The sequence below is a fragment of the Crinia signifera genome, chromosome 4 (genome assembly GCF_055691185.1).
Source record: "Crinia signifera chromosome 4, ASM5569118v1, whole genome shotgun sequence".
Taxonomy (NCBI): Eukaryota; Metazoa; Chordata; class Amphibia; order Anura; family Myobatrachidae; genus Crinia; species Crinia signifera.
In genome coordinates this window covers 309,026,955-309,042,294 of record NC_139220.1, presented here as the reverse complement: position 1 = coordinate 309,042,294, position 15,340 = coordinate 309,026,955, and the positions used below count along the sequence as shown (strand labels likewise).

The 15,340-nt window shown below is 46.3% G+C and overlaps 1 protein-coding gene across 1 annotated transcript in view; it reads right to left on the bottom strand.

Moving 5' to 3' along the window:
- LOC146072824 (uncharacterized) overlaps positions 1-3,522 on the bottom strand; it is a 4,660-nt gene extending 1,138 nt beyond the window's left edge. The window contains exons 1-2 of the mRNA XM_083180020.1: positions 3,294-3,522; positions 1,552-1,582 (exon numbers count right to left, since the gene is read on the bottom strand). Coding sequence (XP_083036146.1) covers positions 1,552-1,582; positions 3,294-3,500 — 238 coding nt within the window. The 5' untranslated portion in view covers positions 3,501-3,522. The remainder of the gene's footprint in view (positions 1-1,551; positions 1,583-3,293) is intronic.
- Between the last annotated feature and the right edge of the window lie 11,818 nt (positions 3,523-15,340).

Below are 15,340 nucleotides of genomic sequence, written 5' to 3'. Positions count from 1 at the left end.
AACATGTAGGAACTGATTGGTTGGCATTTTATCTCTCTGTATGTAATATCTCTCCAAGCTTTGATAACCTCCCCCAACATTCTTTTTTATATCGCTTGTTTATTGTCTGGTACTTAATTGGCAAGTCAGCCAATGGGGAAGATTCACGGTGGGCTGACACATCTGTATGGCCAACTGTGGCCGGGAGAGGGAGGAGGCTGACAGACCGGTGGTGTGGATGTAGAGGATGCCAGCATGGCGATGTGTGTGTGTGTGGGTAGGGGGAACTTTTTGGAAATATTTCCAGGGCTGCAGTAATTCCTTATCTACCTATGGGAATGGCCATTGCAGTGGAATTAGTTTCAAATCAGACACAACTGAGGGAAAACACACAAGGATGGCTGACAAACTGTGTCAAACTCAGAAACAGGCCCTATGTGGAGGGATCCCACCGCTTCCCCACAGACCCCACTGCCTCAACAGACCCCGCCTCCATGAGGGCAGCTTCCAGAAATGTCCCAAGCCGTTTTCTATCCCAATCGACCCCTGCTAAGTGGCGTCTGTAACCATGGAAACCATAGATACTGCACTGATAGTTTCCATGGTTAATATTGAAAGTCAGTTATGAAGTACAAGAGGTGTAAAAGAGGTAGTGGTATTGCAATTAAAGTGGAATAGATTTCAAAAGATGTATTATCAAACCATCTAAAGATTGGAGAAGTAGTACATACCAACCAATCAGCTTCTTCCTATCATTTTATAAACATGTACTTCATAAGTACTAGCCAGAATCTCATTGGTTGCTGCGTGAAACTTCTACACTCTTTAGAAATTTGGATACATTTTCTCATTAATCACAGTAACAAAAGCATCAGTCAGCAGTAGTGACAAAAGGGTGACACAAGGAAATGGTCGACACGTGGAAAGGTTGACATTAATTTTTTCAGTTTTTTTTCTTCATGTCAGTGATGACACCTCAGCACGCGGTCCCCGACTATTGTTGCTTTGAAAAATGTGCTGAGCGCAGCTGATATGTGTCGACGATTGCCATGTCCACTTTTTACTTGTGTCCACGTTTCGTCAATGTCAATCTAGTGCATGTTGACCTTTTGGTGTTGACCGATTGTCTATCCAGACCAGGAATGGGAAGCCTTTGGCCCTTTAGCTGTTGTTGAACCACATATCCCAGCATGCCCTACTGCAGTTTTAGCATGGCCAAATAGCAAAACTGTTGCAGGGCATGCTGGGATGTGTAGTTCACCAACAGCTGAAGGCGCTAAGGTGTTCCAAACCTGATGTAGGTATTGTCTGTGAGCCAGCCAGATACTTTTAGGAATAATTTACAATAATTTAATTCTTGGACATACTTCATTGTTCCACCTCTAATGAATGGTATACATAGAACTGAGCAGTTCCTGGGTACTGTGTCTATAGTGAATATGGTAAGAGGACATTTTTCTTACTGCACTCCCTAGCTAGTCTTCAGGAAAATATACACTGTAATATATATACTGTTTACCATAATGACATAGGAATTTGCTTGCATTTATAAATAGGTATTAGGGTTCTTACCAGTATATATCCCAAGCTGGGAACTGCTTCTCTGTAACAGAATATAGAGAGACAAAAATGAGAAACATTGGACTTCGACGCATAGGCTTACATTTACTAAGACGGTGAGTTCTGTGGAAGATGGAATGTTTCCATAGCAACCAAACAGATTCTACAAATTATTTATTTAGCACCTTCTAGAAGATAACATACCCTCCAACATGACCCATTCCATTAGGTACAAAATGCTCTGTTCCTGGACTTCCCTGCCAGTGGCAGTTACAGATATGAGCCTGCAGCACAGTCCAATATTCAAAAAGGGGAGTCACACCTACTGCCACCCCAGACATCACTGACAGTTGATGTGACCCCCCCCCCCCCCCCCCCCTCTTTGAATATTGGACTGTGCTGGATTCCAACCTCTGTAACTGCCACTGGCAGGGAAGTCCAGGAACAGAGCATTTTGTACCTAATGGAATGGGTCATGTTGGAGGGTATGAGATAATAGCTCAGAGAGTAATCATGCCTTAGGTAGCAGATTTACTAAACATGCTAATGGGGAAGAGTGGGGATGTTTCCCATGGCAACCATCAGATTCTGTCTATCACTTTCTGTTATGCAATAGAGAAATATAGACAGAATTGTATTGGTTGCTATGGAAAAGTCCCGGGAAGGGAACCTGGGGATCATTGCATGACATACTAGGGCAGTGGTTCACAACCGCGGTCCTCAAGTACTACCAATAAGTCACTTTTTCCAAGTAACCCGGCAGATGCACAGGTGCACTCATTATTCACTGGCACATAAAAGGTTCACAGGTGGAGCTAAGTATTTCACTTGTGATTCTGTGAGGAGATCTGGAAAACATGCACTGTTTGAGGGTTTGGGGTACTCTAAATGCATATGAATCCGGGTAAATTTGTCAGTAAAGAACCCCCATAGGTTTCTTTTTGAAACCAGGGGACCACAGCAGATACAGAAGGAGCCACGCTTGTTCAACCCATCAGCGCACCTGAGTGATCCGTCTCGGCTCGCTGGCAGGAAAGAACGGGGCGCGCGGGCATCCCATTCTCGGCGAGCCTCGGCGAGCGGTGCACCGAGACTCGTCGTTTTCTGGATGGCTACGCGCGGCTCCATCTGTTCATTCATTCAGTGAATACTTAGGGCAGTGGTTCCCAAACTTTTTGGAATCACGGCACCATGTAAGTATCAGAATTTTTTCAAGGCCCCCCTGGGATTTGAGATTTTTTTTTTTAAATTAAGTAAATTGTGTTAGTATTTCATCTTTAGGTTTAATTATGTGAGAAGGGACTGGATTCACTTCTGCTCGTCCACATAGTTTATGATTGGCAGCTACCAGCAGTGGTTGTGCCTATTACAATGACCATTATTAAATTGCATTGGTCCTGGACCCCAAACCAGAGGCACCCCTGCAAAGGTCCCGAGGCACCCCAGGGTGCCACGGCACACAGTTTGGAAACCACTGACTAAGGGGAAGATTTATGAAAATGTCGAAAAATTCAAAGTAATGTTGTTGCCTATAGCAACCCTATCAGATTCTAGCTATCAGTTCTTTATTGCATGCTGGAAAATGATAGACAGCATCTCCACTTGCCTATTTAAGAAGTCTTAGTAAATCTACCCCTGATCTTGCACCCTTCACCATCTGTTTTCTGCCCGAATTCACACACTATTGCACTGGGGCTTATGGGACAATCAGTTTGGGCCACCGTCAAGTGCGCAAGCTAATTAGGGCCACTCACCTGTTGGGCTCCCTGTTTGATGGCTCCGGCAGTGTATTCCAGGACCGGTCTCTCCCAAGCTATGTATAAGACAGAAAGCGATGCCACCACCGCAGTGAGCAGCACTACGGAAAACACAAGGCAGTAGTCCAGGTGGCGACATCTACTGTGCTTGACCCCTGGGTTCTCTGGGTCTTCAGATGGGACTGGAGGGGGCATGGTAGTCATAGTGGAGGAAGAGATGAAAGCACTTGTGAGTGAGATGTGAGAAGTCTGTGTCAGGAGCTCTCTTGTCAGACACTTATATACCAGCGGCATAGAGGGGAAGTTGGGCTGTCAGCTGGGGTTTCCAAGACAGAGCAAAATCACCATAACACACAGCGGAGATTTCCACTATGTGACTGAGAGTGAGAGAGAGACAGAGAGTGAGAGAGAGACGGAGAGAAAAAGAGAGAGAGAGACAGAGACAAACAGAGAGAGAGAGAGAGAGAGAGACAGAGACAAACAGAGAGTGAGAGAGAGAGAGACAGAGAGTGAGAGAGAGTGACAGAGCAAAACCACCATAACACACAGCGGAGATTTCCACTATGTGACTGAGAGGGAGAGAGAGACAGAGAGTGAGAGAGAGAGAGACGGAGAGAAAAAGAGAGAGAGAGAGACAGAGACAAACAGAGAGAGAGAGAGTGAGAGAGAGACAGAGCAAAACTACCATAACACACAGCGGAGATTTCCACTATGTGACTGAGAGTGAGAGAAAGACACAGAGAGAGACAGGGAGAGAGAGAGACAGAGAGTGAGAGAGACAGGGAGAGAGACAGAGAGTGAGAGAAAGACACAGAGAGAGACAGGGAGAGAGAGAGACAGTGAAAACAGAGTGAGAAAGACAGAGATAGACACAGGAGAAAAAGAGAGAGAGAGCAAAACCAAATAAAGTGTTTCCTAGATGTCAGTTGGTACAGAAGAGTAATAGAGATGATGATGAGGATGATGATATGTTAATAATATCTATTATAATAAAATATTATGGTGGAAATTTACTAAGATAAATTCGTGAAAAAAAATCTTATTTGCATATAAATACGATTTTTTGGGGTGTATTCGTATTTTTGTCATTTACTAAAAATACAAATTTTCGTATTCGTATTGATGGGACATTTGTATTTGTATTTACAAATACGAATGATTACACCATCGATAGAATACGACAGAAATCACCATTCAAAAGAATGGTGGTTCCTGATTTACTAAGAGGCCGTATTGAAGATTTTTTAAAACCAGCCCCAGGCTCCAGGTCCGGGGCTGGTTCCCAAAATACGAGGGACAAAATGAGTAGGGGTCACCCCGTATTTTAAGAACCAGCCCCAGGCCAAACCAGCCAGCAGGGTAATGTCACAGCCGGAGGACACATATTAGATAAGTTCCCGCGGCCAAAACATCACACTACTGACCAGTCAGCCTGGCCAGGGGCCCTGGGGGAGTGGGGACCCCCCCAATAAAGGGGTCCCCCCCCCTCCAGTACTTACCTGACCAGGCTGAAGCCTGGTGCTGTCCCTGGTGACCCTGGAGCGGTGGTCACCGGGCTGATCTTTGTGTAAAAAAGAGAATAAACTATTGTTTAATACTGTGGAACTATGAGTCCCAGCAAACCTCCCCCGCAAGCTGGGACTTGGAGAACCACACGTGCCAGCATGCGGAGTATTAAAGGGCCTGCTGGCACTTGTAGTTCCACAGTATTAAAAATAGTAAATTAAACACACAGTGACACATGAAAAATAAAACTTTAATACATCCAAAGCCCACACATACTGATACTTACCGATCTTGAGCCCGTCAGTGGGTCCCTGGGTCCGGGGTGCGGTGCTCCTGGGTCCGTGCCTCCATGTTAGAGGAAGGAGCATTAGTGATTGTTGGGATTTTCAAACCATCTAGTCTGGGGTGTCCGGCTGAATGTGGGAGGCTTGGCTTGCCCACCTTTGCGGAGAGCCCAGAGGGGGACCCAATTTTCAGGAGCCACCCAGCCATTCCGGAAGGGTAGGCAACCCTGATTTATTGAAAATGGTCCAGCCAGATTGCAGAGGTTCTTAGTGGCCTGTCTGATCCATTCACACTGCAGTGTTGTTCTGGGGTCAGGAGTTCATCTTTCAAATCCTTCTAGGGTCTCACCTCTAAGCCACATCAGGCCTACAGACACCGCTGGACACCAGGGACATAGTATGACAATCCACATTTTTAGACAATCAACATAGAATAGACGAAATGGGCCATTTTTTTTTTTGTTAAAGCGGCAATTATTTACACTGCAAAACCAGGTTGATTTTTCCATGTAATTGCCATGTAATGCACCAAATTCCTACGCCAAGAAAAGGAGGAACCGAAAACAGTGTGTTCAAGGAAACGGTCAGATATATATTTTATGTATTTATAATGTGATGCTCTTGTACGGTGTTTCACTGCTTCAAGGAAACAGTGGACAGTTTTTGTTGGATCTTTTACAGATTTTGACTGATTTTTCAATATTTCGTAAACCATTGTTTTATTGCTTTTCTGTGTAATTGAAACTGCGCTTTTGAGGAAGTGAATCACACAATAACAATTTATTAGAAAATTAATATATTAAAATATATTCAAAAACACATTCAAATGAGTATATGTCTTGCATGACACCTCAATAATGCTTGGCAAATAAATGGTGCAAGCTTTGGATAGATGACCCCTTTGAATTGTTTGGGGATAATATGGGAAAACACCCCACTAGTCCTTTATAAGCAGACCCTGTTCCTATTGGACTCCAAATGGGCAAAAGTTTTTTGGGGGGACAGTTGAATAACTCACATATCCGGGATGATTGCCACTGTTCCGTGTTGTGATAGAAGGTGGTCCGCCTGAGACTGATGCACTGTCCTTGCTTGTATTATTGTAGAGTCCCAATGGGTAGCAGAGTCCACTTTTACTCCTGGTTCAGGTATCCTTGTGGAGGGTTTGAACTTTGTTCCACAACCACACTGTGAAGAAGAAGGCGGGGGTCCTGGAGACTAACGCGTTTCACTGGGTATCCCCCAGCTTTTACATCTATCCCCCAGCTTTTTCAAAGGCCTTTGAAAAAACTGGGGGATACCCATCGAAATGTGTTAGGCTCCAGCACCCCTGTTAGGAATGCCAATCCCGGGCCATTTTTTCAATCCTGGGAATTGGCCGTACAGGGTCTGACTAACTGGGCACTGTCTATCCAGTGCCTGGAACAGGGGGATAGGGCTGGCCCTGGCTACTAGCCTCATTAAGCCATGCTGCCTCCCGCTAGAATTCAGTGTTTACCATTTATTTTTGTAGAGGGTGTGGCTAAGACACCCAATTAGCAGAGAGTCATGCCAAAAGGCCCTGCTCCCCTTTTGGATTCAATCTATTTATCATCCCATTCTGCCTATTTCACTAGGAAGTGTGAGGGATACGGGAGGACCGCCCACTCTTTTGGTGGTGCAATGTGCGTATATACAGCACGTGGGATATAAATCATAGGGGTCGACAATGTTTACATCAACAGTTAATAGACTGATACCAACAGGTCAACATGCACGAGATTGACATTGACAACCGGCCGACATGCACAAAGTCAACACTGACCGGACACGAGGGACATAGTACGACAATCCACATTTTTAGAAAATCAACATAGAATAGACAAAATGGGCCTTTTTTTTTTTTTTGTCATTTACACTGCAAAACCAGGTTGATTTCGCCATGTAATTGATTGCCGCTTTAAAAATAATAATGGTAAAACTCTCCCAAAATCTCTTACTTTCTGATTCTCACACCTTATTGCATTTGGCCAAGAATCCTTTTGATTGTATTTTTTTAAGTCAGAAACATTATAGAACAAATTTATGAAAAGTATATTAATAGTTTTATTTTTAAAATGTTTATCTTATTCCATAACAAATGTTGTAGCTCAATTTTGGCTATAGTTCCATATGTATAGCCCAATGTGATGTTAGAGGTCCATTCAACATTAGCTCCAACCTACATCATAATCAGGGGTGTAGCAAGGGCGATTCTGATGGAGCATGAGCTCCAGGTGTCAAAAACTTTAGAGGGCACTGAGCAGTGACCCGTACCCAGCTCTCTAGTAGCCTGGCCTGGCGAGTGCTGGGTCATACAAGATGTGGTTTAGGCTGAGCACGCATCTACAGCTGGTGGCATGGCAGAGTGATTCCACAGGCCACATCACCACACATAGTCCCATCAGGCTATGATGGAAGGAGATGGGACTGAGGACGTTGATGGGGTTGGAGTCTGAGAAAGGTGATGAGGCTGAGAAGTGATGGGAGTGAGGAAGGCAATGGTTCCGTGGCTGAAAAATGTGAAGGGTTGTGGGCTGAGGATGGTGATATGGCTGGGGCTGAGGACATAGATTGGGCTGAGGATGAGGATGGGGCTAGGGCTGTGGCTGAGGAAGATAATGGAGGCTGTGGCTGAGGATTGGGAAGGGGCTTTGGAATGGTAACATAGTGGTTTAGGTTGAGGATGGGACTGGGAGCTTGGGAAAGAGATGGGGCTGTGGATGAAGAAGTTGAGGGGCTGTGGCTGAGGAAGGTGATGGGGCTGAGCTGCTGTGACCATAAAAAAAGCCTTTTCCTTTGGAGGGTATTAAATCTCCTCTCCCCGAGCCTTAGTGCATGCCCATGTGTCCAAGCGTCCGACCTCAAAGTATATAGGGTGTCTGGCAGTTCAGTATATTGTCCCCTGATCAGTGGTGTAAGTCCGTCCCAGTTGCCCGGAGGCAAGATAAATATTGGTGCCCCCCAAATAGCTGATATATTTCTACATGTTAAGCAAGCCTTCCATTAATTGTCCCTTTTCTAGTCCTAATCCTAAATCGTCTAATCCGTACTCATAGCTTAATGACTCCAACCCTTTTATTATCTTGGCCGCCCTTCTCTGGACTTCTTCTAGCTCTATGATGTCCTTTGTGTAGTGAGGAGCCCAGAATTATACTCCATATTCTAGATGAGCTCTAACCAGTGCCTTGTACAGTGGCATAATTTTTTTCGGTATCCCTAGCCTCCAGGCCCATTTTTATACAGGCTAGTATCTTGTTGGCCTTATTGGCTGCTACATGACACTGAGCAATGCACCTCAACTTGGACAACTAGGTATTTTTCCAAATCTGATTTATCCAATTCTACCCAATTTTGATTGTAAGTATAACCCAAGATGCATGACCTTAAATTTATCAACAATATACCTCATTTTCCATATTTTCGGCCAGTCATCTAGTTTATTTAAATCCCTCTGTAGTGTGGAGACATCTTTATCTGATCTAATCACCCTGCTCAGTTTTTAGTCATTGGCAAAAATGGATACTTTCCTTAGTATTCCCTTAGTGTTTTTTTCCCTGTGGGGATCAAAATATGTATTTTTTTTTCCTGTGGGGGTCATTGTGTTTGAGTTTTTTCCTCCATGGGGGATATAATGTTTTTTTCCGGTGGGAGTCAAGTTTTATTTCCTGTTGCATGCAATGATCTGAATTTATGGTGGGTGGCGCGGTGACATTAGCTTCTTCCGGGTGACATGGCTCTATGCTACGCCTCTGATCATAACAATTAATTAAAATGAAAAGGAAAATACAGCAAGTGGAGAAGTGATTGACCAATAATGCACCAAATTCCTACACCAAGAAAAGGAGGAACTGAAAACAGTGTGTTCAAGGAAACGGTCAGATATATATTTTATGTATTTATAATGTGATGCTCTTGTACGGTGTTTCACTACTTCAAGGAAACAGTGGACAGTTTTTGTTGGATCTTTAAGAGATTTTGCAATTTTTTTTTGAAAATATTTAATAAACTTTTGTTTAATTGCATCTATGTGTAATTGCAATAGTAACATACTTACCAATCTTTGAACAATCTGCCCCCGAAGAAGCCTGTAGAGGAGATTCAGGTAGGTGAAAATGTGGGTGTGGTTCAATGTAAGTTCAATGTGGTTCAGTAAGCAGACAGTTAATTTGCCGACCCCATAAGCAAAAGTTTGACAGGGTCAAAAGTACAACAGGGTCAAATGGTTAACCGTAAAAAGGTCAACTGTGTCTAAGGTCAAAAGGTACAAAAGGCTAACAGGGTCAAATGGTGACCCTAATTAGTGTACCTTGTACCCTCGCCATGCTTTGGGCTAGGTGGCTCACTACACTACCGTGTCGTACTGTACCACTAACTTGTGTCGACTATTTGTGTCAACTGTTTGAACCTGTTCACCTATAAGTAAGAACCTAGACATAGTCAACCTTATACCTGTCCACCTATTACATGTTGGCCATACAGGGTCTGACTAACTGGGCACTGTCTATCTAGTGCCTGGAACCGGGGGATAGGGCTGGCCCTGGCCACTAGCCTCACTAAACCATGACGCCTCCTGGTAGAATTCAGTGATTAGCATTTATTTTTGTAGAGGGCGCGGCTAAGACACCCAATTAGCAGAGAGTCATGCCATTAGGCCCCGCCCCCTCCTCAGATGCAATGTATTTATCTTCCCATTCTGCCTATTTCACTAGGAGGTGTGAGGGATACGGGAGGACCGCCCACTCTTTTGGTGGTGCAATGTGCGTATAGGTTTTATGTGGGGTATGGATCATAGGGTCAACAATGTTTGGATTGACAATTAATAGGTTGACACCAACAGGTCAACATGCACGAGATTGACATTGACAAAAGGTCGACATCCATAATGACAACATTGACATAAGTAAAATGTCAACATGGAGAAGGTCGACATAAGTTTTTACTGACTTTTTGGTGTCAAAGTCAACACATGAGCATGAGGCCCCGCAGTTAGTGTGCCATGTACCCTCACATGACTCATTACACCACTCCCAATCCGAGTCCACGTGAATGGTAAAGTACAAGAAGGTAAAGAAAAATAAGAATAAAAAATCATGATAAACCATTGTTGACCTTTTTCCTGTGTCAACCAGCGCCATCTCGACCTTTTGCCACAGGAATGGACCACTGAGGATCATCAGCCACCCACATTTCTGTTCTTAGCAATCAGACCTGCTTGCAGCAGATTCCTTATACTGACCACCAACTGCTTTCGTCCATCTCTGACCTCAGAAGGGCATTCCTGTCCCTGTTACTGCAAAGATGCAGAACTAGGCTCTGCTCGTAGGTAGATATTTTAATACTACAGAATTCAAGCAGACTGCATAACATGCTAACGCAGATGGTTTGTCCCAGTTGCCTTCCCAGACCACCGCATTGACACAGAAAACCATTCTTGGAATGTTTTCACAATGACGCAAGTAGAAAGTCTTCCCAGACACCCGCGACCCCCCCTCCCACGATTCGCGTGCACCCGCGACCCCCCCTCCCGCGATTACCAGGACCCCCTGCGCCTCCCCTCCCTTGATTCACCGCACCTTCCGCGCCCCTCCCGCGATTCACGGACCCCCACAACCCCCTCCTGCAATTCACTGACCCCCACAACCCCCCTCCCGCAATTTGTGGACCCCCCCTTCTCGCAATTCAAGCCCCCCCGCGCCCCCTCCCACGATTTGCGGACCCCCGCCCCCTCCCGCTAATTGCAGATCCCCGCACCCCCCTCCCGAAATTTGAGGACCCCCCAGACCCCCTTACGGCAATCCCCCCCCCCAGCGACCCGGCTCCCGCATTTCACATACCCCGTGAGAATGGGGGATCCTGTACCGCCACAAGCAGGTGCCGCCCCTAGGTGAGAAATCCAGCCCTAGCTGCCGCGCTGCAGGTTCCCCCACTGCCAAAAGTGTCCCCACGGTCCTCTGCACCAGCACCACAACTTTTATCAATGTCTTGCCCACATACCACTATTATACAGCCTCCGGCTCTCATGCAACCTCACTCCCTCCCAGTGGGAGGAGACGCTCACCCACTGCCGGGAGCTGCATACTGTCCCCCACCCTCTTCCAGTTCTAGGGATGCCCATCGACCATCAATGATTTCAAATCATCGATGGTTTATGGCTGATGTTGAATACTTTTGCAATCGATGTGGGAGGACCAGATGGTTTCCCTACATCAATGGCAAAGGAGAACCAATCAAGTTTAAATTTTTTTTTAAGGTGGGTTCCCCCCACACCCGGAAGTCCCGCCACGAGTTCTGATTGACCCACGGCTTCTTCAGTCAGATATAATGGATGACCATCGATAGCTACAACAATCGATGGTTATCCAAGTAATATGTTACTACTATAGATGGCAGGGTGCAAAATCGCCATCAATGCCAATCATCGATGGCTTCTGCACCAATGCCCATCCCTACTCTGCAACAGCCAAAAACCTTTACTACCCCTCATGCCCACACACCTCTATCACTGCCCTGCCTCCTGTTCTCCTGCCCCGAAACTTCTGCCACTAGGGACCCGCTCACCCTGTGTTGTCCACATTCCCCTATCATGCTTTACCACCCAGCCTCCTGCTCTCATGCACCCTAACTCCCACCCAGTAGGAGGAGACACTGACTCAGGGGCAACGTCCTGTACTCCTGTGCTGCCACGCTGGACCCTCACCCACTGGCAGAAGCTGCACAGTGTCCCCCACCCTCCTCTTTAGTCCCCTATATGCCCACACACCCCTATCACTACCCAGCCTCCTGTTTTCCTGTGTCGTGACCTCTGCCAGTGGGGAGCCGCTGACTCAAAAACACCCTACTATACTATTGCACACACACACCTAAACAACATGCACACACAGCCCCCCCCCACACCCACAAATGTCACTGTACCATCCACACTATCAATGTACATCTTACTCTGTAACCGCTTTTTAATTAAACAAAACAATACACACCCTCTTCCACATTATATGCTCTCTATTTAACACATTTCACCTAATAACTCAAGTTGCAATACAGGCATCTTTCATACAATTCTAACCATCTTTCTCATATACAAATGTTCACAAATTAAGGGGGCGCAGCCCCTTACGACGGTGTGAAGAGCGCCCGTACTACTACTACTACTACTATGGCGCGATGAATCACCTAGTTGTTTTAATAAATTGTGTATTTTTAATCATAAAATGTGGAAGTTTATGGGTGAATAGAAAAAGTCATTTTTTAACTGAAATAGGAATTCCACATAATCATTGGATTACTAATAATACGAATCTAAATAGACTATATAAATAAAATGGTAGATAAAATATAGGCACACATTAATTAATGCTATTTGTGGGTGACAATGCTATTTGTGTTACAATTTGTGGTATTTGTGTGTTGCAATTTGTGGTATCTGTGTGTCACAAAATGTGTGTGACAATGCTGAGGGAGAATTGGCTGGCTGCCGGCTCCTGGCTTGGCTGCTTGTTGTGTACAGACACATGGGGCTGGAGGCAGAGTAGTGCTGACTGATTTCCCGCTACTGCAAAGGCTTATGGGTGCGCTGCTGCGCATGCACAGAAGATCCACCGGTGGCCATTTTGCTTGATGCGACATTGAGCTTCTTGATGCTTTATCCTAATGTTGCAGTGATCGGAGCTGAGCTCTGATTGCGCCAGCAGCAGCCAGCCAACGTGGGGGATGATGGGCAGCCAAACGGAATCAGGCCCGGCGTCCCAGCAGGCCACACTCTGTCCCTGTATACAATTGCCACAAGCTTAATATTTGTGAATAGTCACACGTTTTGGCACACAAGCAGGACTTTTTGCATTGAGCCCATTAGTTTGGTTGGGTTTTGCCACTATGTGCGCCTAAACCTGACCTTAGTGGGCATGAACAGAGTGATAAAAGCAGCAGTTGGACTGCTTTTGGGGCTGTCCTAGACACTAAGCCATAGATTAACCTAAGCCTATGATCCATACCCAGTTTTGCCTATGTCTGAAATAGTCTGACCCAGGTTGACAGTTCCAGGTCCGTGACCCTGCTGCCAACCACGTTTATTCCCTGGACTTATTTTATTTATTTATTAACAGTTTCTTATATAGCGCAGCATATTCCGTTGCGCTTTACAATAGCAGACAGTGATACAACAAAACAGGGTATTTACAGACAGTCAAAATGTAGGAGGGCCCTGCTCGCAAGCTTACAATCTTGCAACCCGGGATCAGTTTCCCACCTTATATTTACAAGGGATGACTTGGGTTATACCTAAAAGATATTCACTGGCGGGGACGGTATGGCTTGGCATCATCTCCAAGTGCCCACTGTAAGCGTGAAAAATAACCTTGGTCATCACCCACATGTGAATGGGGGTAAGTAGAAAAATCCCCGGTTTCAACCCAGTTTTGGAACTGGTGGGTTGTGGGCCGAGGTGCAAAAATATAACTCCACCCCAACCCAACAAGTACACAGTATGAAACATTACAGTGGATGACAGGGAGAGGCAGAGGGTGACAGGGAGAAGCAGAGGGTGAGAAGGAGAGGCAGAGGGTGACAGGGAGAAGCAGAGGGTGACAAGGAGAAGCAGAGGGTGAGAGAAAGAGGCAGAGGATGACAGGGAGAAGCAGAGGGTGAGAAGGAGAGGCAGAGGGTGACAGGGAGAAGCAGAGAGGGAGAGGCAGGGGGAGGCAAAGTGTGATTAGGAAACAGTGGGTGGCAGGAAGGTGACAAGAGAAGCAGTAGGGCCCTTAGTTCTTAGGGGCCCTGGTGCACTGCACCCAATGGCAATTCCACCTCTGTTTCAGCCCGTGTCCTGTGTCCATGCAGGTTAAAGCCGAGGTTTAGGTCTGGAAGGAAACTAATACCCCTTTTCCACTTGCAGTCCCGGGTTATACCCGGGAATGTGTTCCAGGATGCTTCCCGGGACACTGCCCGGGAATGTATCCTTTCACATTGCATTCAGACCCGGGATCGACCCGGGACAGCCCCATTCACACATTCCCGGGTATGACCCGGGAGTGCAAATGGATCCAATAGACACCGGGGGGCTGCACTCTGCCTGTGCCCTGGACGCACTTCCCCTATGCTGGCCTCGTCCGAGTCGCTGTAGTGGGAGTGGGGGGAGAACTCTCCCGTCACTTCTGTGCGATCTCGGGGAAGTTTTGCTCTCGTCCCCCCCCGGGGGAGGAAGAGGCGGAGGCCGCCTTCTGTGAGCCATCCGCCGGGTAGGGGTGGTAGGCGAGCGGCTCCAGCGAGTAGTCCCCGGGGAACCTGCTCCTGGCCTCCTGGCCGGGGTGCAGCGGGTACGCGGGGCAGGGCTGCGGGGGCTCGGGGGAGCCTGCAGCAGGTCGGCAGCTTCTTGCTGGAAGCGGCTTCCCCGATAGCGGTAACGTAAAGTCCCGTGTAGCCGATCGGGACCATTCACACTGACGGCATCCCGTGTCGATTCCGGGTCCTACCCAGGTCAGGACCTGGGTAGAGATCCCGGAATGCTGAACACGGGAAGACCCTTTCACACTGCACTAAATCCCGGGATGATGCGCGTTCACGTGCAAAAACCCGGGATATTTTTGCAAGTGGAAAAGGGGTATAAGTGACATCACTGACATTATTTCAGGAAACAGAAATTGTGTGAAAGTGAGAAATGCCTCTATCACCTTCCCCTCTCTGAGATTCTCTGCTGCGCTGACAGTATTGTGAGATAGTTTCCTCTCCCCAAGTTAAGAACAATGATCAGCGACATCCATTGTTCATCAACAATAAAAAAGAAATAACTGATACCGAAACAACAAACCCTTTAGTGTCTGTTTAATCAGATCACACAATCTAACTCAGTCGCTCAGTTCTTCTAGACTCACTACCCTATCTATCACTTAATATAATGCAATCAAAGCCCGCCCTGTGTCCCCAGTAGCTGTAAGTTTAGCGACATATTGTAAATAGCACGAAACATCTATTGTACATGGAAAAAAACATATAATACTCCACTGGGGCTTAGAATTAGTGTCCTGTAGTGACAACATAATCTCACAGTGTAGTCAGAGTCAGTAAATTGTATCTGCTAAATGGAAATAATAATACAGATGCGTCCACATGTGTAATTCTTTACGAGACAGCTCACATATGAATGACCCCAGCCATGTCTCACTTATATGTTTGTACTTGATCCATGCCACCCAACAAATGGTCACTTGGAGTCGTGACTGTTGAGCTCTGAAGGCTCTCGCT